The sequence below is a fragment of the Arvicanthis niloticus genome, chromosome 10 (genome assembly GCF_011762505.2).
Source record: "Arvicanthis niloticus isolate mArvNil1 chromosome 10, mArvNil1.pat.X, whole genome shotgun sequence".
NCBI classification, from domain to species: domain Eukaryota; kingdom Metazoa; phylum Chordata; class Mammalia; order Rodentia; family Muridae; genus Arvicanthis; species Arvicanthis niloticus.
This window is the reverse complement of record NC_047667.1, coordinates 27095224-27119557: the sequence shown is the minus strand read 5'-3', so window position 1 is coordinate 27119557 and position 24334 is coordinate 27095224. Positions and strand designations below refer to the sequence as shown.

Sequence of the window (24334 nt, the reverse complement as noted above, 5' to 3'; positions counted from 1 at the left end):
GTGGTGAGAATGGATGGGTGAGGAGTAGAAAGAATGATCAGAAGGGGTGAGAAAGACATCAAGCTATAGAAAGGCTGCATAGATTATGTCATTATTGTTGGCCTAACCAAAAAGATGAGCATCTTCTGTACTAATTAGGCCTAAAAGTACCGAAATCGAGTGATCCTGAAATTGGTAGCTGGTGCCTCTGAGTGAATGGCACTGAATAATGAGTACTATAATATGGGGGAAAGAAAGAAAATGAAACTCATTGGGTATTGTGAGTAAGAAATTATTATAAATGGCTTGCAAGTAGAAGGCAGAAGCAGAGAGAAATTTAATTTTTATTCAAACTATTAGGCAAAGAAATATAAGCTTGACAATGATTCAGCTTCTTGGTGGTATCAAGTGATATCTACTTGCTGTAAAAGAAAATGGAAAGAGATTGCTAGGAGAAGACGATTAGGGTGTAGTTTTGCTGAAGAGAGACTATGGACACAGAAAGTTGATAGAAAGGTATTTGCTCTTTAGACCATTCCATCTGGGTATCCATCCCATGTGCAGTCACCAAAGGTAGACACTCATGTGGGTGTCAGGAAGTGCATGCTGAGAAAAGCCTGATATAGCTGCCTCCTTAGGGGTCTGCCAGAGTCCGACATATTCAGAGGCAGATTCTCACAGCTAACCACTGATCTGATCAAGGGTTTCCAAATGGAGAAGTTAGAGAGAAGACTGAAGGAGCTGAAAGGGTTTGTAGCCTCATGAGAAGAGCAACAATACCAACCAACCAGAGCTCCCCAGGGTCTAAATCACTAGCCTGGGAGCACATAGGGAGGGACCAATGACTCCATCTGTGTATGTAGGGGAGGATGGCCTTGTCGGGCATAGGTGGGAGAGGAGATCCTTGGTCCCATGAAGGCTGAACACCGAGTGGAGGGGGAATTCGAGAGTGGGGAGGTGGGAGTGGGAGGGTAGGTGGGGGCACATCCTCATAGTAGCATGAGGAGGGGGGATGGGATAGGAGGTTCCTGGGTGGTGGGGGGAATGGGGTAAGGGGTTAAAATCTGAAATGTAAAAATAATATCCAATAAAAAATACTGGAAAAAAGAAAAGTATTTGCTGAGATAGCACAGTGCTGATTTAGCCTTTCCTGTGTATAAAAACCAGACTTCTGTTCATCCAAGATAGGACACCCAAAGACACACCAAAGTCACAATTGCATTTTAGTTTGAGTAACCAGGAAGTTTACTGGGATTACTTGCAGAATACAGGTAAAGGGCTATTTATAATAGTAAAGATACATCACACCAGATGGATCAATATAATGGCCTCAGGAAATTTGAGTCCCCTTTCAGCTTCCCTCCATTTCTTATACACTCCAACATTATCCAAGACCATGTCCAGTTGGCCTGGGACCCTACTCTCATTTACTCTACTAAGAGGTGTCAGTAGCCTTGGAACCATGGACATAGCTATTACTGTCCTGTCCTGTACACTAATCACTTCTCTGAAAGGCTTAGATGCAGGCATTTGAAAGAAGCAGGTATTGAAGCATAAATAGTTCTCCATATTCCAATGATGGAAGTGGATCCATCAGTTCCACTTAGAATCTTAGGTTCTTTCTACTTGAGGACAGTGTTTGCTGGGTGGTATCTCACAACATGCTGTGGTATTTTCCATAGGTGGCTGGTTTTCTGTTATTTACATTTTTCATTGGTGTGGCCAGGTATCAAGTAAAAGACCACTTACAGTTGAGATAAAATCAAGATGGAGTGAAGGAGGAAAGGTTTACATTGGCTCATGGCTTGGTTTAGTCCATTGTGGAGGAGAAAGCACAATGGAAGAGAATGTTCACAGATTTGGATCACAGACCATCTAGCTAATCTTCTCTCCCAAATCAGGCCATATTCCTCTCCTTGTAGACTGTTCTCTAGAAAGAACTGACAGACCCACTGTGGGAAGTCAGTCTTGGGTATTAAGGGTAGAGAAATCAAGCCCAGTCCATATCCCTTGCAACCAAAAGACCATTAATGGTGCTAACCAATGCTTACCTTCTTAAACTAAGCCAGACTGTATATCTAGTATAGAATTTCCTTCCATTTTGGAAAACCAGTAACAGAAGTGTCCTTTGCTTTTTAGGGAACTGAAGGACCCCTCTCTACTCTATAAAACCCCTACATGTTAGATATGATGCCCAGCTCTCCCATTGCTGGCCTTTTCTGGGTTTAAAGCAAATGTTCTCCAGCCCCATCATGCTGTCTTCTGTATGATCTTATATTATATGAATTGCTCTCCCACTCCAAGATCCAAAATCATTGTGCTATATGCCATGGCCTCAACCAACTCTTTCCTAATAAAGCACATTCTGCAGGGTAATTTTGTGTCAACTCCTTCACCAAATAATTCTGCTGTTCTTCTTTATGTTTGGGCTGTGGTGGCAGGAGCATGAGGCTGCTGCACATTTCCTTGGCAAATGCTCCATATTTCTGTCATCTTCACTATCCTGAGGTCTCCACTGCCTCATAGCTTCACACCCAGAACATTCCAGAGACCCATGCAGGGCATCTAACCCTGCTACACATTGACTGGGTTCAGCAGAATTTTGGAACCTTATTGAAAAATTCTGTAACATCCACACCCTTGCATCTTTTATGCCTGGAAAGTCAGAATCACATGGACAATGCCTGGTCTCGTTGCTGGCTGGAGATATAGCCTGAATCTCTTGAATCGTAGCTCCAGTTGTCTCTGTATATCTCCACAGCTGAGGGTTTGAAAACACTTCCCTAGAAAGCCATGCTGATGTACAATGCCGTGAAGGCTTTCTTAGTTTATGCATTCTCTTTTCTAATGACAGTTTTTCCAAATGAGTTTGAATTGCTATACTTTTTCTCTCTCTCCCAATGGATGTGGTCACATCCTTTGAGCACCATCTTTGTTGACCAAGACCTGCTCACTTAACATAATTTGGCATTACAGGGTGGATAATAATGAAAGTCTTTATTTTGTGGTTTCACCTAATAGAGCAAAAAAAAGCTATGCAACCTTGTTGTTAAGCATCTCCTAACCAAGAAGCAAGCTCTATTAGGTACAAATGTCATTTTTCAGTCCCAGCTTGCCATGGCAAAGCTACTAAATGTCTGATCAGCCAAAAGAAAAGCTGCAGAGTCAAATTTAAAAACTGTGGCCTCAGTTTTCTTTAAGGGACTGAACACTGGGAGTTTGATGATGCTCCAGTGAGTGTGTGGGCAACACAAATTGGACTTGGTGTGGTTTTTTTTTGGGGGGGGGCACAAAGGTGGAAGGGAGGAAGGGTGGACCTAGAAGGAATAATCAGCAAGTGTGAAATTGCCAAATAATAAATTTATTATGTTTGGAAAAAATTAAACAAACAATTAAAAAAACCTCTCACCCATGGGGAGTTATATAAATTTTACAGGCATTGATCATACACTTGTTTAAGGGATATCTCCGGCCACAATACTTTAGAAAATATTAGATTTTAAAGGCAGCTCTCTTCTTTGTTTTTCTTAGAGACTTCCTTCATATAGGAGCTGGAGGACACAGCACATTGGAAATCAAGAAGAAAATAAAAAGAAAAACAGGAATTCTAATGTCATTCCATGTATGTAGTTGACTTTTATTTCTTGTATCTGATACAGTTAAGCCATTTTGGACTTAATGGAAGATAAGGCTATGAAGCAACACTTGACTGACAATAGATAAATTTGGGGGCATCTGGGTGGTGCATGCCTTTAGTCCTAGCACCTGGGAGACAGAGGCAGGAGGATATTTATGACTTTGAGGCCAGCCTGGTCTACAGAGTGAGTTCTGGCATAGTCAGAACTGCACAAAAAATACCTCTGTCTCAAAAATTTAAAAGAAACAGAGGTGTGGAGAGAAAGAAAGGAATTAATTTGTGGGCTATCTTAAATTTAATTTTAGCAAATTACTTAGATTCCGAGTATTTTCAATTAACTTTAAAAGAGGGACAGTATTTAGTGTGTCTGCCTATACCCCAACACAGGCACATTCGAAAAAAACAAAAAGCAGATATAGGTTATAAGAAGATGAAACCTCTGGTTTGGGGCAAAGAAAGGCTTAGTCTCCTTCGCTAGTTTTGTCTTACTTTTATTATATGTCAAGGTAATAATCAAACAGCAGAGGTTTTAACAGGGTTGGGGAGAGCTGGAAAGGTTTGATAAATGGTCAATCATTAAACTTATCACATTGAAAATATGAACAATTATTCTACATTTTAATTCTATTTAAGAATACTGATGGGAACACACCTGGTGCTTATTTGATTGCATCCAGCTGCATATACCAAAATTAGCATGGGTAAAATATAAGCCAAGCTCATAAAAAAGAAAACCAAATAAGTCAAATCAATATGTGCCGACCTAGTTAATTTCTGCAGAAATCCTTGTTCATACTGTTAAAATATGAAACTGATAGTTAAGTACATCATCAGCTAGGTTATTTGTGATTTAAAATATTGAGAAACAATGAATGTTTTAGAACTAGATAAAACGTGGATTAAAAGGAAATTATTCTGAAGGATGAACTTAGGAGAAAATTTTAATTTAATGTTAACTGAATAACATTGAAAACAAAAGTCTAAGCTGGAAAAAATTTCAGCTGTGTTAACCAGAATGGTGATGGTCCATGAAGAACTAAGGTGATGTATATAAAACACCGATCCATCAGCTGGACTAAAATGATACTACTTCTAGGACTTGGGATTTTATTACTATAATCATTTGGGTACTTTCTCTTTTTTGACTTTCATAAACTAATTTTAATCATTAAATGCTGAATTTTATCTAGACTTTTATTGTAGTTAGATCAGTTCATTTAATTCCAAATTTCCTCTTCATTCTATGTGACTGTCAGTAGGAAATTTGATTCGTTTGTATTTGAGTTTTTAATTAAGCCCAGGAATGCAGCCATTCCAAGCATATTGTTCATAGGTGAGCTCAGTCCTCAACTCTGAGAACTTCTTTGAAAGGACTTGCTGCTATTTCTTTTCCATAGATGACTTTAACAGAGTGCCACTTAAGCATGAACTGGAGATGAGCAAAGAGAGTGAGCCTGAATCAGACGAGTCTTCAGATGATGATAGTGACTCGGAAGAAACCAGCAAATACATTAATGCATCATTTGTGATGGTAGGTACCCACACTCCAAAACCAGGTTCTGACCCTTTTGAGATTATGATTGTTATATTTATTTCTTAGGCAATAATAAACACAGATAAGGAGCTCAATAATAATCACATATTCATAGGTGCAAAAGTTTAACCTGATAATACCATTTTAAGCATATCAAACTACCTAAAGGGGTTAAAAATTAATCATTTGATTTAGAACAATGCAGTGCTATTGCTTGTATTTTATGTTAAACATATTAACATACTAGTCTAAATGACAAGTTATAATAAATACAACTATTAGAAAGTATTAGCTATTCAAATCAGCACACCTGAATTTATATGATAATACAGTGAAGCTTTTTCACTCAGATAACTAGATTAGTTAGATTTTTGGGATCACCCTAGCACTGATCTTGTTAATCTTAACAGTCACAAGCCAGTATTTTTGAACATCTCTCAGAAGAATTTATATCATAAAATATTGGGGGGGGGGTTAAAAACAAAACCAACCCCCCCCAAACAAACAAAAACAAATTAACTAAATAAAGAATTCAGTAAAGATTTACAAGCTCAGTTGGGCTTATTTCTTGTCTCCATCTTTCTGCATCTCATACTTTAGTGAGTATTAGCTTAATTACATTATGTCAGGAGAAAACCAACAGACACAAGTTAAAATAGATCAATGATAAGAATAATTTTGTATGATTACATTAATTCATTTTCACAATTGAAATAATAGAGAAAAAAATTTTTTAGAAAAATATTTTTGACAGGTAGAATTGCATATTGTAACTGTAATTTCACATCATTAGCTGAGAATGAAATATTTTATGACATGACACTGAATTTTTCTTGGTCTTCAGAATCTTAACTTTGTCTATTAATGGCAATGATACCAAATGAATTATTTTTTTCTGCAAGTTTAAGAGGCTATTGCTCTTTCTTTGATGGTAGCAGTAACAAATTCCATGTTTGTGACTTTTCAGAGTTACTGGAAACCAGAAATGATGATTGCTGCTCAGGGGCCACTAAAAGAAACTATTGGTGACTTTTGGCAGATGATATTCCAAAGAAAAGTCAAGGTTATTGTGATGTTGACAGAGTTAATGAATGGAGACCAGGTTTGTGCCTTGAAGAACATTGTTTTAAAAAACCTTTAACCATGCAGGGCCATTCTCCATTTTTAGATGTTCTTTATGCTTGATTCCTCTGGTACACAGTCCACTTTATTAGTGCCCCAGGGACCTTTAACAGATTGGCTTAATTGTTATAAGTTTGGTTCTGACATCTTCTCAATGCCTTGGCACATGGCTGGGGGAACCTACATGGTGGAAGGTTTTATCTTTCACTTTTCCCCTATATTTATGTGTAGAAATCCACTTTTCATTCTGGACAAATATGATTACATTCAGAGCCTTGGCACCCTACCTGGTATTCTCAATACACAAATATCTCATGTACTTAAATGACCTTCCTCTGTGCCTCCTAACTCCATTCTTCTAGGTGACGAAACTCTTTGAAATTTTCAGCTATGTCTTTCCTTCTTCATTCCCATGGGATGTTATTGCCACAAAATTTTGTAATTAGTGATAAATGTAAGATGCACATTTACTTCCTAATTAATCCATGTGACATATGTTTGATATTTTCCTTAGTACCCTGAAATACCATGAAATTCCCAAATGGTAGATTATTTAATAGGATTTTTAGTTCTGACATATGGTAAGTGAAATACTCATAAGCATGCACCATGATCCATTACTGTCTCTCTCTTCCTTTCCCCTTTCTCTGCTTCTACTTCTCTCCCCTACAGATTCCTTCTGCTCAGTTCCATTTTCTCTCTCATCTCTGTCTCTGTCTTTCATCTCTCACCCTCTTGTCTCCTGTCAGCGTGTCTGTACCCTGTGAGCAATTATAGGACGCTAGTTTGTAGAGACCTCTGGTTCCCTTACTCTCCAGTCAGACCCTTTACTTTCATGCTGCCTCAATGTAGCTTCTTGTAGAGCTGGCCATCAAGACACTGGGTGAAATTTTGCATCAACACAAACTCTGTTCTCAAGAACTGGTTGGAGAAGAGCGGAGCTCAGGTTGTTGGAAGAGTCATGGCAGGTGTCAGCTCATTCTATAGATTTTGAAGAAGTTGGATAATCAGGGTTTAAAGAGAGAGACAAATTCCAAAGACCCTTTCCAGAGATGATAAAGCTACTTTTGGATTACTCTGGTCATTTTCAAACAGCCACCACGCGGTACAAATTCTTTACTGTATTTTTGAAGTAGATTTTAGATTTTTATAAATGTTGCAATTATTTTAGAATACAATATTTTCTATTTAGTACAAAAATAGGAGATAGGAAGAGAGAAGGGGTTCTGAATACTTTAAAGAGCAAAGACAACACCCGGTAAAACATGGTAAGTAGTGTTATTCTTATTATTTTTTTTAACCTAGGAAGTCTGTGCTCAGTACTGGGGAGAAGAAAAGCAGTCTTATGGAGACATGGAAGTGGAGCTGAAAGACACAAACAAATCCTCAGCCTACACGCTCCGAAAATTTGAACTGAGACATTCCAAGGTAGGTGAACACTTAGAAAACATTTTCGGTTTCAAAATTATGATGTAATTATCATGTAATTAATATGATAGCAAGTTAATATAAACTGTTGTGTATCTTCAAGACCACAGTCTTTATAATGGTTCAGAATAAAAAATGTAAGTTATTTGAACAAAAGCAACTGTAAAAAACAACAACAACAAAAAAAAAACCAGCTATCAAAGTTATAATAAACTTGACTGAAGTTCATTTGAGCTAATGTTCACTTCACCTCTGCAGAGGAAGGAGCCCAGAACTGTGTACCAATACCAGTGTACCACATGGAAAGGGGAAGAACTCCCCGCAGAACCCAAAGAACTGGTGTCTATGATTCAGAACCTCAAACAGAAGCTTCCCAAGAGTCCCCCAGAAGGCATGAAGTATCACAAACATGCACCAATCCTCATCCACTGCAGGTCAGGAAGTTGGTGGGATGTGCTCTAAAGTTGACAGGCTTCATCTTCATTTCTACTGAACTCAGGAGAGCATCCTAATATGTAGATGGTGTGGCCCAGTGAAAATCCCCATGAAGCAATTCACTCTCATGTTATTTATATGCAGTATGACTACAATGATAATATAACAATGAAGGTTATAAAGCAATGATTTGAGGCTAGTAGATGCTTAATATCATTTGATGTCATCTTTGACTCTGCCTTGCCCAGCATTAGACCTGCAATGCTATTTGTGGTAAATGAGTGTGTGAAAACCAGAAATATGTATGAATGGGTTGGCTGATGGATTCCATTGTGGATAGACTTCTGTGTATTGCAATCACTTTACTGGATATTACACAACCTGATGGCTGGATGGTTTGCTTCCAGTAGATATATGTTAAACTACTTATTTGTAAACTTTTAATGAAATCATGTGTGTGTGTGTGTGTGTGTGTGTGTGTGTGTGTGTGTGTGTGTGTGTGTATACAGAGCATGTTATACATGAAGAGGTCAGAGAACAGGTGTCAGAACCCCGTCCTTCCTGTCACCTCAGGAATAATCGATTCAGGTCACTAGGACTGAGCACAGGTACCCTTATTTGGTGAGCCATCCCAAGCACCCTTAACTTGAACATGAACTGAAATTTCGTTGCTTGGCAGCTTGACTTGAAACCCACTTCTGAGCTGATTCTCCAAAGTACTCTCACAAATAATACGATTTAATTTCATCAGCCTTTGCTGCGGAGACACTTAGGTGTAGCAGACACTCACATAACCTCCTCAAGACATATTGAAAAAGAGGCGTAATATGAAAAGTTTACAGAAAAGGAATATTAAAATTTATCAAAATTTAAAAAGTCCTAATGTAAGACGAGCACTGGAAGTCCGAAGAAATGCTTTTAGAAGTTGTGAAAGTCCTCACTAATGTCACCAAAGATAAAGAAACAAGCCCTCAGGTGCATCCTTTTTCCTGGGGACATTTGTACTTTTAAATGTGAAGTTTACATGGAAGGAAAACTGATGAACAGAAGCTTAGGTTTGACTTTATTGCTTAAGGTTTAACTGTGCGCTTCTCCATGAAGTCTAATACAGAGCACCTGCTGATTTCATGAGGGTTAAAATGAAGCCATATTGTGTTTCTCACCCTTAATGTTGCTCCTCCTGTGGTTGATAAAGTATGAATTCTTTGGATGTCATTGCTTTAGTGAATAGGTCTGTCAAGAATCATTTTCCCACTGATGGAAAAGTAGAACACTGTTAAGAAGTGGTGAGAGAAGCAGAGCAGGAGCGATGTAGGGCTAGTCTCGGCTGAGGTTACACAGAAACAGATTAGTTTCTGGACATGTTCTGATGTATCCTACTTCTTAGTTTCCTCATCTGTCAAATCGACCATGGTATATTAATCCTAATAACTAAGGGCCTGAGGACATCAGTAAAGGTGCATTTAAAAACACAAAGCAATAAATGAAAGAAAGTATGCTCTTAAAGCCAAATTTATGTCTCATTAAGCCACAGAACCAGCAAGTCATAGTCGTGTATTGGAAAAGTCAGTCCCTAAATGCACTCACAGAAACTAATTTGGCCTTTAAAAAAAATGAAAGCAAGATGCATGTGGTAGATGTGAAATTAAAAGAAAAACCATATCCCATCTCTCTGTGTTCATGCTAATAGCCCTTTCTCTATAAAACACTGAGTTATTTCATTTTTTACTTAAGAAAATCCCTTGTTCTTTCGGCAGAGATGGATCCCAGCAGACAGGGCTTTTCTGTGCCTTGTTCAATCTCCTGGAAAGTGCAGAAACAGAAGATGTGGTTGATGTTTTTCAAGTGGTAAAGTCTCTGCGCAAAGCAAGGCCAGGCATGGTTGGCAGCTTTGTAAGTGTCCCTCGATGTCACTTTCAAGTTCTCTGTGTTTCCATGTGGGCACTTTACTTTCTCCTCTCCCCCCTCCCATTTCTTTCCCTTCCCATCTCTTTTCTGTCTTTCTGATTTCCCACTCATTTTTACATCCTAATCCTCAATGAAGGATGATCAATATAAATAAGACCTTATCAGAGTTTGTTGTCAGCTTGTTGTGACAGGCTACACGGTCACATCCTTTGACGTCCATTTATCAACTAGTCTTATTGTATAACAAACCAGTCCCAAATTTAGTGACTTCAATAACATGACTTATTTCAGTGATATTATATTGATCCATTCAGCTCCTCAGGCATAGTCAATGAGATCCAGGTTTACATGTCTATTGTCAGCTGATATATCTACTTAGGTCTGGCTGGCCTAAAGTAATCTCTTGTGCCAGTAAATTGGCAAGTGGCTGCCATTCACCTTTGACAGTAGGGATGAGTACCCAGTGGCCACATGTCACTGCTCATTCAGGCTTATACAAGGGCAGAACATCAAGAACACGGGCAGAATGAGGTGTGCCACCCCTTGAAGTCCAGGCCTAGAACTGACACAATATGGCTTCCAACCAAACCAATCCTAAGGCTGGTTCAGAATCAAGAGGCTGGCGATTTCCAGGGCAAAGAGTTGTGTGTTCAGTGGAAAGCAGTCTGTATTACATTTATGCACCCAGTGTAGCCTCTGTCTGCAGCAATAACATAGTCAAACATCAGTGATTTAGTAGTTATTCTCAATACAATTTCTCACAGAAATATACAAAGCTTTCATGTACACATGACTTGGGTTTCCAGGGATGGATTTTAAAAAGAATTTGAATTCCTGATGAATGCATTGGCTTGTAAAGAGACTCAAAGGCAAATGAGTATTAAATAGTCAAATACCTAAAATGGAAGGAAGTGTAAGAGGGTGACTGGGGACACTTCACGTTAATCAATGGGGAGTTTTGCAAGCTTCTTGAATGAATTGATTCCTGCTTGCATTCATAAATGATATGTGCACATTGACTAGGAACATAGGCACAAAAATAACATTTTGGCAGAGGTCTGGGCTCAGCTATCGCACGATGTATTACCTGTTGGTGATGTTCATAAGGTGAGCGTCGTGATAACATGTCTCTGATTCTTCAGAATGTTAGGTCAGTCAGAGAGCTTCTGATGAGAACATGTAAGAAAATATGTTCTAGACTTGCAAAAGAAAATGGTTAGTGCTTGGACATCTCTTCTGGACATAAAAACTTTCTCCATGTGAGTTCATGCTTCTTTCTTCCACCAGGAGCAATACCAGTTCCTCTATGACATCATTGCCAGCATCTATCCAGCCCAGAATGGACAAGTGAAGAAAACAAACAGCCAAGACAAAATTGAATTTCATAATGAAGTGGATGGAGCCAAGCAGGATGCTAACTGTGTCCATCCAGCTGGTCCTCTGAACAAAGCCCAGGAAGAAAAGAGAGAGGTTGGAGCTTCGGAACCTGCCAATGCTGAGGAGGCAGAACATGCTGCAAATGGTCCTGCAAGCCCAGCTCTAACCCAGACTTCATAGGAAAGAATTCAAGTGGGACAACACAAAATTTCAAATTAATTGTTTCTATTTTTCTAGACCTAATGAAAGAAAATGGTTGTGCAGTGGTTCATGGAATCTGTGTTCGCCTTTGCCACTGTATAAAACATATTTAAGTTTGTCAAAACATTGTGTACAGTTTTATGCTTATTTTAAAAGTGTATCTATATCATTCAGAGAGGATGTCTGTGCGTGAGAGAGGGTGTGTTTGTGTGAGTGACTGTGTGTGTGTGTGTCATCTAAATGTGATTATAGAGTAATTTCAAACCATTCTAAATGCTTTTGAGAAACAGTGCCTTTTTCTTCTCCTGAAGAAACTATAAATTTTATATCTAAACTGTTCATTTGTTTGCAGAACTCATTTTTAAAAATCCCATTGAATGTGGATTCAGTTGTAAGAATAACAATGTGTACCTTTCTAGAATGACCTCAAGATGTCCTCCTTGTCCTACTGAAGATCTTGTAGTTTAAGATGTTATTTCTGGAGATACATGTAAGAGTGCTATGAGTGTGTACAGCTTCTCAAATGAAGTGAAATAAATTAACATGTGAGACTTACGTTCCACATACTGTCATTTCATCACTATCTCTTAATGCATAATTAATCAAACATAAAAATCTCAAGGGAGCCTATTTTTGTATCCACATGGGAAGTGGAACTTTGAAAGTCAGTTACTGTCTACACATAGATTAAAATTACTATTTAATGTTCTTGATTATATCGATATATGTTATGAATCTAAATAATTGTCCTTAACAGAAAATAATGTATGTTAAAAACTCATAGAATATAAACAGGGGCATAAAAAATTGTTTGTACTAAATCTTTACAAGGGGACCTCATAGAGTTCTCTTATGGAATTCAGCATTCATGAGGAACATAAAATTGAATATGCCTGTTTCCTATGTTTAAGATCATCTTTGACTTTTATTAATGTGCATTTATCTTGAATTTCTTAACTGTTTAGTTTACTCTTGCCGAGACATAGTATTGATTACCATAATAAACTTTCAACTATTACCTTCCTTGCTTATGTGGCATGTGTTACATGTTTGCAATTGACAGTGAAACAATTTCTTTTTCAAGCTGAGATGAGTTTTTTCTCATCTTGTTCATTGGTGAGAAAAATGAAGAATGGTCAGTTATGGGTATCAGCAGGGGATAAAGAGGACTCTGTTTTCTCACTAGCCACTCACAGATTTCAATCTCATGTCACCTGGGAAAGGTCCTGTTGCTCTTTGATGGAAAACATTGTGGACATTTGCAGTTGTGATGCTGCGATATCTTCTGGCTGGTTGTTATGTTGATTTGTGAGTTGCTTCACAATGCTGACAACTTTCAATGATATCTATTGGAACACAATTCTACCACTGTTTACTTAGTAGTATATTTGTAATGGCATCAAGCTATAGTACTTTGAACTTTAGAAAAGCAGTGTGGGAAGGCTGATCACATTTTGCTTAAGGGTCTGGATTAAGTTTTCTACCAAGAATATGGAGGATTCATGAAATGTGAAGGTCTTCAACTTATAAAATATTTTTTAGGACTTTTAAAATAAAGTATAAAATTATTTGAAAATCATGTATAAGTAAAGTGTTTCTTTAGAGATTTCAACTGTACGTAACAACATCCAACTTGGATGGTGTGTTAAAATGCATATTTTCCTCTTGAGGCTATTCTTTATAACACAAAAAATACTTGAAAAATAAAGCTATGGCAACTTGGAATAATATAAAATGCAAGCTAGGAGCAATTGTCTTTTGCAAATGGGTTGCTGTGATCAAGGAATGGGCAAATAGTGGCCCAAAGGCTGGTTGTTCTGTGAGAATGTACACAAAGTGAATGAAGAGATTCATGTACTAGAGGATTAAATTCCAACCCTGATTTTTAGCTAAAAAAGAAAAGAAATGTGTATGCTGGCTACAAAGCCATGCCTTTGGCCATTGGTTACATTAATAGGAAACATAAAATTGGCTTTTCTGAAGTTAATTGTCACTATTACAAATTCTAAGATCTTGCCAGGGAAACAATGACAATACAAAAAACAAGAGTTCCTACTTTTAAAAATGCCTAGTCCCTTTCTGGGCTTCAATACTCAGAGCCCTGTTATATTTTTCCTGGGCAGAAGGAGAATGTTTTCTTTTCACTGTTTATTTCTGGCATCGGAATTCATTGGGAATAAATGATTCATTGAGTAAACTTAAAATTCAACACTCCATAATTTTGTATGTAAGTGAACCATGCATAGCTATAGACAGGAGATATGCATTTTCATATCTTCTTGCAAAAGTTAAACTGTGGGAAGTCATCAGCCAAAAATACCTTTGCAATGTGATTTCAAAAATATAAGCTTCTGAGAAAATAGATCCCTAGAGGGTTGGGTTGAGTGCTTGTTCACAGGCATAAAGACCTGAATTCATTTCCCAAACACACACAGAAATCTTACTGGGCAGGTGGAAGCAGCACCTAGATGCCCAGGGCTGGAGGTGAGTAACCTGTGGATTCTGGAAAACAGAGGGCCAAAATGGTAGAGAGAATCTGATTCAAGAATGTAAAGTAGAGAATTAACTGAGGAAGATATCCTGACACCAACTTCTGGCCACCTCATGTGTCCTTACAGGTGGGCAGGTGAGTACTCTCTTGCTGCTGAGCATATATATATGTATATATGAGCATGTATATATGTATATATGAGCATATATATATATATATATATATATATCACATGCCATGATAAAAATGCTCAAGTTTATGTATGTAACCATAATACATGATTGATGAAATTATTTTTATTCATTTGCCTTAATCCCCCTATAATATTGAATTTTTATTGTGCCTGAGAGCTAACTAGCATACATTTTAATTTTGATTATTTTATTTATCAGGGATTTTTATAAAATACCTCATTGTGTCATAATAACTGTAAATGAGTAAGCAGTCATTTTCCTCGAAGTCCTTGAAAGAGGCAACACCCACAGACATGAGTATCAGTGATAACTAGTCTCATGACTGTGCCTTTCATTCTCTCCTACATAGTCTACAACTGGACTGATCTGAGATTCTTTCAAAGAGAAACAGTCAAGCCTGGGCTATTTAATTCCATGTTATAAATAGACACACATAGAGACACAGGTGCGCACACACAGATATACACCCCTAATAACTTTGACCTGAAAGAACAACAGGCCTGTTTCACTTAAAAGAAAAGTACACTTAACTATAATGTTTAACTTTAGAAAAACATTACGCCTATCATCTTCAAACATAAATTTCCTTGCTAGAAGGAATATCCTAAGATGAAATCATTAATTGAAAATAAATGAGTAAGCATGTGAAAATAAAAACTTATAAAAGCCGTTCTGATCCTGTATAGATTATAAATTAAATAAACTATTTTATAACTGATATTTGAGACATAGATAGTATTTTCTCTGTATTTGTTTCTATAGACAAATTTGCATCACGTGTGTACTTTTTGTTTCTCTTTCCTAGATGGGAACTGAGCCTTTGACAAGTTCATTTCCTGGTGCTGCACTGAACCCACCCAGGCCGGCATCCGAGCCTGCTCTTTATTCTTCAGTCTATCAATGCCTTGCCAGTGAGAGTGACAGCTTCAATTTACCTTCTTGTTTCTATTGATTTCATTATCCAAACAAAACTGTAACATGTGTCCTCCACCAAGCTATGCAAGATAGTAAGCTTAGTTGAACTCATCCACAAAATTGAATTACTGGACACACACACACACACACACACACACACACAAAACTTACAATTATATATCTATGGGAAATTTTGTTCCCATTATACATGTAAACAAATGTTACCCCATCATTAAAGTGAGTGTCAGGGAATAATATTAATCACAAGGGCTACCATTTCATTATCACATCATTTGGACATCAGATATTTTTACTGTTTAGTTCAGTGGCTTTCAACCTTCTTAATACTGCGACCCTTTAATACAGTTTCCAATGTTGTGGTAAACCCCGACAATAAAAATATTTTTCGTTGCTACCTCATAACTAATTTTGTTATGTTGTGGATCATAGTGTAAATATCTGTGTTTTCCAAAGGTCTGGGGCAACCCCTGTGAAAAGGTCATTTGACTCCCAAGGGGATCACAACCACAGGTTGAGAGCCTTTAGTTTATAACATACTTTTTTTGTTTGTCAGCTATTTACCAACCAGCATTTAAAACTAGTGACCAGAGGCACCATAAAACACAAGCCAGGTTTGTGCAAAGTGAGTCTCATTCATTCTGTCTGGGGCTCCACGGGGCTAAGAACCTAGGTGTATCTGAACTTCCAAGGCCAGGGAGGTTGAATGGATTTTCAGTGTGAAACAGCACATGAGCAATAGTGAAATGGCCTAGTGGGTAAGGACACTTGCTAGTGAGCCTAAAGACCCTAAAGACCCAAGTCTAACCCCTAGAATCAAGATGGTCTATCCTCTGACCTGCACACATACAACATTACATTTATACAGCTTCACATGGTCTCTCCACACTAACTAACTAAACCAAATGAGCTTCCTTGGTTTATTTATGTTTCCCTCTTTCTCAGTATTAAAATTTGGATGTTTAATATAGCTATGTATTCAGGAAAAGGAAGACTTACTGGATTGAATAATATTTATCTTATGTAGGAGTCAAATCGGACTCAAAGAACCTGGTGTCCTATCAAAGAACAGAAATCAAAGAACAGAAACATAGTCTTAGGGATTTTGTTTGTTTGTTTTTTAGGTTGTAGGCAGATGTAGTGACTCATTCTTATAACCTCAACATTTGGGAGGCTGAAAAATCTTGCATTTTTCACCAGCCTGTGCTTAAAAACTAAATAACAGGTTGAATAACCTTAAATGATTTTTTTAACACATCCTATGTAAAATGGGAAAATAAGTCCTGCACAGTCTGGCCACCTGTTCCCACTGGCTAACTCGGGCTGAAAGCAATGTATCCTCACAGTGTTCTTAGACTAAAATCTCGAAGTAATGGGTAGCAATTCAAATATTTCATCCATTCATGTTATAATGACCATTGTAGATTGCAAATCAGGGATTTTTCTATACACAATAAGTTATAAAAATGGAAAATGCGTTATTATAGACATTGACATGTTTTACAAAGGAGTTTCCATTTATATTTAATTACGTTTTCTGTTGCATTCATTACTTAAAGATAGAGATAAAAAATGAAAATGCAAAAGATTGGAAGCTAAAATCATTTGATATTTTTGTCATAATTAGAGAAAGTAAAACAGCTGAACTGTTTCAGTGGCCATCTGGTATCTGCTTTAAGTTAGAGTTGACTTTGCCAGTGATTTACCCAGAGTTTCCCCACACCTGTGGTGCCTCCTCTTAAACAGTAGCACGGTTGTTAGTTGTATCACAAGACTCTGAGAAAAGTTTTATTTTAACAGGAAGGGTGATATGTAGGAGGAGCTAAGGTGGGAGGAGTACTGAGAGGAAGAAAAGGAGTAAGGAGAGGAGGAGAAGAAGGAGAGGAGTAGCTAGGTGATGAGAGAGAGAAAGAGGGGGGAGACAGGGAGGCAGATGTTCACGTGTCTCCACCAGTCAAAGACAGTTGATATATCTAGGTTGGGTAGTGGGTTACACCTCTGATTGAGCATTACCAAACTTATAAAGCCTTTGATTAACATTTTTTAAAAAGTGTATAAATGCAAAAAGGAAAAGGGGGTATGAGATGGGGGTTTTCTAAGGGGGGGATGGGGTAAGGGGATGGAATCTGAAGTGTAAATAAAATATCCAATTAAAAAATGAAAACAAAACAAACAAAAACAAACAAGACTCTGAAAATGTTGAAATCATCTTTTGAGTCATCCACTTTAAGGGTACCAAGGAGTTCACTCACTGTATGTGTTCCGATTTGGTTGCCAAACCTTGACCACCTATTGGGCTTTCTCTCATTTGCTGACTTTGAACTTCCATTTCTAAGGTCCCTTGCTGCAGCTTGAAATCCTAAATGAGGTCATATCCATTTTGAAGGACAAGTGTCCCATGAAGTGTGTCTGGGTGACTTTCACATATAGATAACAATTGCTGTTCAATTCCTGCTTCCTGTTACTTGATGTTCCATCTGTGGTGTGATTCTGTAAATCAAAGATTAGATTTCTCAGGTTTCTCCTGCACTGATCTACTGCTTCTTATCTGGACTCGTAGTCAGCTTAAGTTTTATAAAATGACTTATGCAAAACAAGTTAGTTTTGTACATAAAACATGCTTTGCCAGATTTCTCTTCACTTCAATTATGGATGTCAATGTTCTCTTTAATGAGACTCTGAGAGATACAGTCTACATTTTTCATGAGATAGCAAAGATATTTGCCCACAATACTTGTTCAAAAAAAATGCCCAGAACTTTTACAAAGCTCATTTTATTCAAGTCAATTACAATTCAGAAAGTTTAGTTGCAAAATTTCATGAAATCTCCCACTACAATTTTTATAGTGTATTTTAACCCAAGGTCCTATAGTTACTTAAGGAACACAAATTTCAGAAATTAAATCAACTTGATATAATGTTAAAAAAGAAAGAAAGAAAAATTTAAAAGTATTACAGATGATACATGTTTTGGGACACTTTTGATTTAGTATAACTGTGTGGATATTTATAATACAGGGCATCTTTTAAGGAATCTGTGACATGTATTTTTGAAATTTCATATAGTTGTTATAATTGTTACAAATGTTTTAAAGTTAATTTTTACATAGAAGAAAGAGCTTCCATACTCAAGAATTTTAAGACATTCCTTAGAGTGAAGAATTTTAAGACATTCCCTAGAGTGAAGAATTTTAAGACATTCCCTAGAGTGTTTTTCTACTTCTATTGCTGCCTATTTTATCAAACTCCACTGAATCTTTTCCTGTTAGTGGGGAGGGGAAGGGAAAGAGGAGGACAGGGAAGGGGAAGGAGAGGGGGAGGGGACATCCGAGATGATGAGGAAGGAATTCATTTGAATTTATTCTTCTCCACATTCACAGTGGTTCTCAAAAGTGGGCTGCGACCCTCTAGGGGCAGCCTATCAGATATTCACAGTATAAGTTTTAACAGTAGCAAAATGACAGTAGCAACAAAATAATTTTATGATTGAGGTCACCGCAAAGCAAGGAATTGTTTTAAAGCACCGCAGCTTTAGAAGGGTGAGAACCACTCTCTTCATTTATATTTTTAATGTTTATTTTATACCTTTACTTAAAATTTAAAAAAAAATGTGTTCACAACTGTCTTGCTTCCATGTGCATGCATGTGCATCGCATGTGTTCCTAGTGTTTATAGAGGGCAGAAGAGCACAGGATCTCGTGAAGCTGGAATTACAGATGGACGGTTATGAGCCTCCATTTGGGTGCTGGGGAGTGAACCTGGGTCTTCTGCAAGAGCAATAAGTGCTCTTAGGTGTCCAGCCAACACTCTAGCCCTATAATGCACTATTCTTTGAAATGAACACTGTTTTATATGAAAGTAACATAGAAAAGAACCAGTAAGAAAATTGAAGGCCATTCTAAATCTAATTGAAAGCAGCCAAAGAAAACTCAAGTTCACAGGGAAGAACTATGAAAAACCCTTGCACGAAGCAGGGGCTCCGTTTCACTCACACAAGAGAGATGCAAAGTGGAACCACCTCTGTATAGCAGCTCTTGATGGTAAACACATAGATGCTCACTCGTGGAATATCATATCTTCACCAAGACTGTAGGAAACGTTGACATGGAGAGGAATATGTGCCTTTCGAACACACTCTTTGAAATTTTAACTTGCAAATGTATTCTCTATTGTAAAACAAAGACATCTGAGATTCTTGAACAGCAGTTCAGATATATTATTATATTCTGATGAACATTTTTTTATATCTCTGTCTCACACACATACATACACATAACACACACATGTGGAAGGATAAACAAAAGCAAAGTAGCAAGGGAGAGATGGGGAGGGTAAAAAATTAAGTCTAAAAAAGAAAATGTAAGATTTTTTTTATAATTGACAAAGCTAAGAAAAATTCAGATTTGTAATACTCCATAAAACATAAACTAGAATTCAAATGCTTCTTTATTTTTTAACAAGTAATTATTTAAGTAATGTGAATTTGTTTAAAAATAGAATTATAGTGGATTGAGTTTAACAATAATAAGATTTCTCTTTTATATCTTTATTAATGTCCAAACAATGAGTTAATGCAAACAATGATAACAATGACGAAGTGTTGCATCCAGGCTTTCTCCAGTATCACAGCATTGTCTTCTTTGTCTTTTGGCCCTTTTCTATTGATATTGCACTATTAGAACTCCCAGTGCTAACACACCACGTTAGAGAGCTCTTGAAGTTAAGTCTAGAGTTATCTCTGAGGCTTTGCCAGTTCTGAATTCCTTACTTCATTCACCTCTAAGTCACGTGACTTCATTTCAGGCCACCCTGGATCCAGCAGACAACCCTTTCCATGCCACTTGTGTCTGGTCCTGGCTCCCTGGGGACATGTACAGCTGCCTGTGACAGTTGAAGAAGAGTGTGGAGGAAGGTTTAGATACAGCAATTCCAATTTGAATCTCGAAGGATGTTACAGACACTATTTCACTGAGTTCTCCCACTGATTGTTGCTGTGAGATCTCAGAACTAAATTTTAACTTTTCCTCCTGGACACACTAACTGTATTTTGTTTCCTGGATAATTTAATAACTTCTTTTGTATTATTTTACTTTATTTTTTTTATTACATCCTAATCGCTGCTCCCAGAGTCTCTCTCCCATCTCCATCATCCTCTCCTCTGAGAGAGTGGAGCCCCTCCTGTGCATCCCCCGCCCCCCAAAAAAACCCCACACACTTGCATATCAGGTCTTTTCAAGGTTAGGTTCATCCTCTCCCACTGAGGGGAGACAAAGCAGCCCTGTTGGGGATCCACAGACAGGCAACAGCTTTAGGGATAGTAACTCCTTCTTGAAAGGTGAAGTGTACAAATTCCATAAGGCTCAATTTGTCTGATATATTTTTTTTTTGCATTAATTCTTTCTGGTACACAATTGTGGGCTATTTTCCCCTACTACATTTGCAACAAATCTCGGTAATTTGGGAGGAACTAATGGCTAATGTGGGAAGAGGGAAGAGTGGGAGGGAGAAGGAAGAGGCGGGGAGGGAGGAGGAGACTGGAAACCAAGGAGGAATTGTTCTGGAGCAGTCCTAGGTAACAGTTTATATCTAAAGGTTAGGTGTTGGGTAACACCTCTAATTGTGTGGGCATCTTGTTTACTGAGCATTTCCAAATATATAAATCCTTTGGATAATCTTTAAGCACTAAGAGTCTTCATTCTACAAGGATGGCGGGTATCATTTGGGGTTTAGCAGAGAACCATGAGGGTGATGGGTTGGTCCAAAATCTATACTTTGGGCCATGGCCTCTATGGAGCTGATCTGCAGAACCAGCCATACCGGTAACTTGTGGGGTGCTCTTGGCCTCTGGCCGCTTGTAGTTGAGCTGCTCTTGGTCCTCTTCTAGTCAGGAATAGGCGGGCAGCCCAGACAGCTAGCAGAGCTGGACCAAGCAGCGGGTTTTTAAAATGTTACCCACAACACACAATTATATTTGGGTTCTAATTATTTCATTACTTACTGTGGCTTGATCTCTCCCTTGTATGAATGGCTTCCACCAGTGACTCATGCTCAGCCTCTTCCCTCCATGAATCTCCTCTGAATTTTGTAGACAGTCCTCTCTTCCTCTGCAGGACGCTTGGCTTCTGACCTCTCCACTGTCAGATCTTGCAGCTTCTATATTTGCTCATCAGCTTCAAGTATTTCACAACAATCTACGATGCGCTGGAGTCTTTACATTTCCCAATTTAGTTATTTGGAGTGCTGCCTCTCTTCTTTTTATCTCCGTTTTTGCCTCTTTCCTATTTTCCTGTGCTTCTGTGTTTTGAGAGGAGAGGTAGATTTATATTCCCTTTCTGTATTGAACTTCCAAACTCACTTCCTTTCCTTACATTTACTTTGCTGTATTTTTAACTCTAGTAGGCATTTTGCTCTCTTATCATAAACAAATAAACAAAACAAAAAAACCTTCAAATTTGTTTTTCCTACCTGGTGTCAATAAGTTAGAAATTAAACCATAAATTTGAGATGTACAGATGCCTACCTATGTTTTACTTTCTGGAGTTTCCTCTTGACCTTATGACGAGAGCGGCTCTTCGTTCCAGGGATCATTGTTTGTCTCCGTTGCCCAACTTCAGACCTCTGCCCTGATGACAGGGCTGGAGACCTTATCCCTGACTGGAGACCATCTGAAGACATCAACTCCCTTAGACTCTGTGGCTCTCGTCTGTAAGCCAAGCCAGGGCCAGTGCTCCATCTTTTGTTTCCACAGCACTCTACGGTACTCCATGTAACTGAACCTTCCCTTCACGACCCCCAGTGTCTTTCTCAGGTGGAGCACCTCAGATTGCGAACCCCATCTGAGCCTCTGTGTAACCTTCTGTAATAGCTTGCAACAGGAAGAAGGCTAGGGAAGCAGGCAGGCATCATTGCAGGTACTCAGTGCCTGGCTTTTTCTGAGATAATGGAGCTCTGCACTCAGGTCCTCATGCCTACAGAGCAATCACATTGCCAACCAGGTCAGATTCCCAGCCCTAAGACTGTATTTTTGAAGGGGTTCATAGGAAAATGAAAAGAATGATACAAACATCTAACATGCCTCTGTCTCCAGGCATTCATTTGCTGCCCTCATAATTTTATTTTGTTTTTTAAAAAAAATTATTTCTTTTACTCTTCTGCTATTATAATGTAATTACTTCACTTCTCCCTTTTCTTTCCTTTTTTCAGGCCCTCCTACATACTCCTCCTTACTCTTTTTAAAGTTAATTGGCTCTTTTAAAATTAATTATTATATATATGATATATACATTGTATATATATACATAATGCATACATATATTGTACATATTATAAATATATTTATATTGTATATATATGGTATATATAGAAACAATATGTCATATGTTTGAATAATAAACACACACATATGTATTCCTAAATACATAAGTATAACCTCACTTTGTGTGATGACTTGTATGGCTATTTTAAAAGATGACCATTTGTTTTGGATGACCAATCCATGTGCTTTTCCTGGTGAAGACAGCGCTAATGTTGATGGGGAAAAGCCCAGGAGGCCTCGCTGGACACACGGAACTACAGGCAACTAAGTAAGTCTGGGTGTGGGAGAATAATCTTCCTCATAACTTTTTTAAAGTATGAATTTTACACAACTCAATGAAAAGACATACTATGAGTATTGATCAACTCTATCTGTGTCTTCTCAAGCATTTCACTTACACTAAATTTCTGTAGTTTAGAAGGAAACCTATACCCCCCCCCTTTGCCTCTAGAACCCTTTGTTGCTTTGCACCTTGGTCTCTTCTAACATTTCCCCTACTGCATGCTTTAACTTCTGTGTCTGGCTTCACCTTAGCAGAGTCCACACTTTAGTGAGTATGCCGTGGTGCAGGAGAGGCCAGGGAATATTTTATTGGAGGCATTTAAAAATGCAAAGAAGAAATCAGACTCTGTGATGTGCGCTAACCCCTGGCTATTGAGTAGAGCTTACTTGGATGTGGGACACTGGCCTAGAAAATGAGAAGACCTCCTGCCAGGAGAAGAGAAGTCGAGCTGGATGCTAGGGGAATTCAGAGAAAAAGTTGAAAGATCCACGAAGCTTCAGATAGTTAGTGCTGTCCATCTGTGACCTCATGCTACTGAAGACGTTCATCTGAAGGAAGCCATTGCTTTTCCATCCTGTCTCTTTCCTTTAACTGGTTTGCTGACCCTATGCAAAAAAGTTGTAGTCTACACACCAAGTTTTAAAATAAGAGGTGGTCTTATTTTGAATCAGCTAATAAAATATGACCCCTCAGAAGATGCCATTGGGGTTGTCTTTTTGTTGTTGGCTTGTGTGTGTGTTGTTTGTTTTTAGTTTTTTTCTCTTTAGGACTTGTTCAAAATTAAACATCTGATTAATTTCCACGTGATTCCACCCCACCCAAATGATCAAGTGGTTGCATCAAAATACAACACCCACTACAAATGTAAGGCTTGCTGAGTTAAAGGAACCCATTTGGTGACTTCATTACTGAGTAGATCTTTAATATATGGGTAACATTTTATTTTATGTGAAACTGCATTTTTGTATGAGATTACGTATGTGTGGTGGCTTTCCTTGGAGAAATGAAAAAAAATCTATACATCTTAATTTAAAACATAGTAATAGACCAAACAGTGCATTCTGATTATCTTGGTGAATCAGAATTTCTAAGGACCATTTGTAGAGCATAGGTGATTACAGGCAGCTGCCCTGCAAAGATGTCACATCACAGGCAATTGCTCACCACTTCTATGGTGGAAATTGGAATTGTGTCAAAAAGGAGGACCTTGGAAGAAATTCCTAAAAGTCTCAGGACTCTCCCCAGTCTCATAACCTTTCATCCAGAAGGGGATATTAATAGGTCCAGTCTCAGGAGGCTTTCATAAGGCTCTGTTGAGGCATAAGGCTTCAAAAGGCATTAAACTTCAAAAAAAAGTGTCTTGTGTCCAGCCAGGGGAAGCTTCCATTTTCAATAATCACTCACTTTGATAGAAGCAAGCTTCTCAATATGTGATACCTAACAGGTGATAAGCAAAGAATAATTTCAATGTAGGATTAAAAAAAAGAACCATTTTGT

The 24334-nt window shown here is 38.0% G+C and overlaps 1 protein-coding gene across 7 annotated transcripts in view; it reads left to right on the top strand.

Annotated features, from left to right (window-relative positions):
* Ptprc (protein tyrosine phosphatase receptor type C) overlaps positions 1-12644 on the top strand; it is a 103562-nt gene extending 90918 nt beyond the window's left edge. For 6 of the 7 annotated variants that reach the window (XM_076941275.1, XM_076941281.1, XM_076941279.1 and 3 more), the window contains 7 exons: positions 3511-3601; positions 5014-5147; positions 6118-6252; positions 7578-7700; positions 7959-8134; positions 9893-10028; positions 11331-11730. In XM_076941275.1, the coding sequence (XP_076797390.1) occupies positions 3511-3601; positions 5014-5147; positions 6118-6252; positions 7578-7700; positions 7959-8134; positions 9893-10028; positions 11331-11600 (1065 nt within the window). In that variant the 3' untranslated portion in view covers positions 11601-11730. Of the gene's footprint in view, positions 1-3510; positions 3602-5013; positions 5148-6117; positions 6253-7577; positions 7701-7958; positions 8135-9892; positions 10029-11330 lie in introns of all 7 variants that reach the window. The other variant, XM_076941280.1, reaches the window with a different exon arrangement.
* The last annotated feature ends 11690 nt before the right edge of the window (positions 12645-24334 follow it).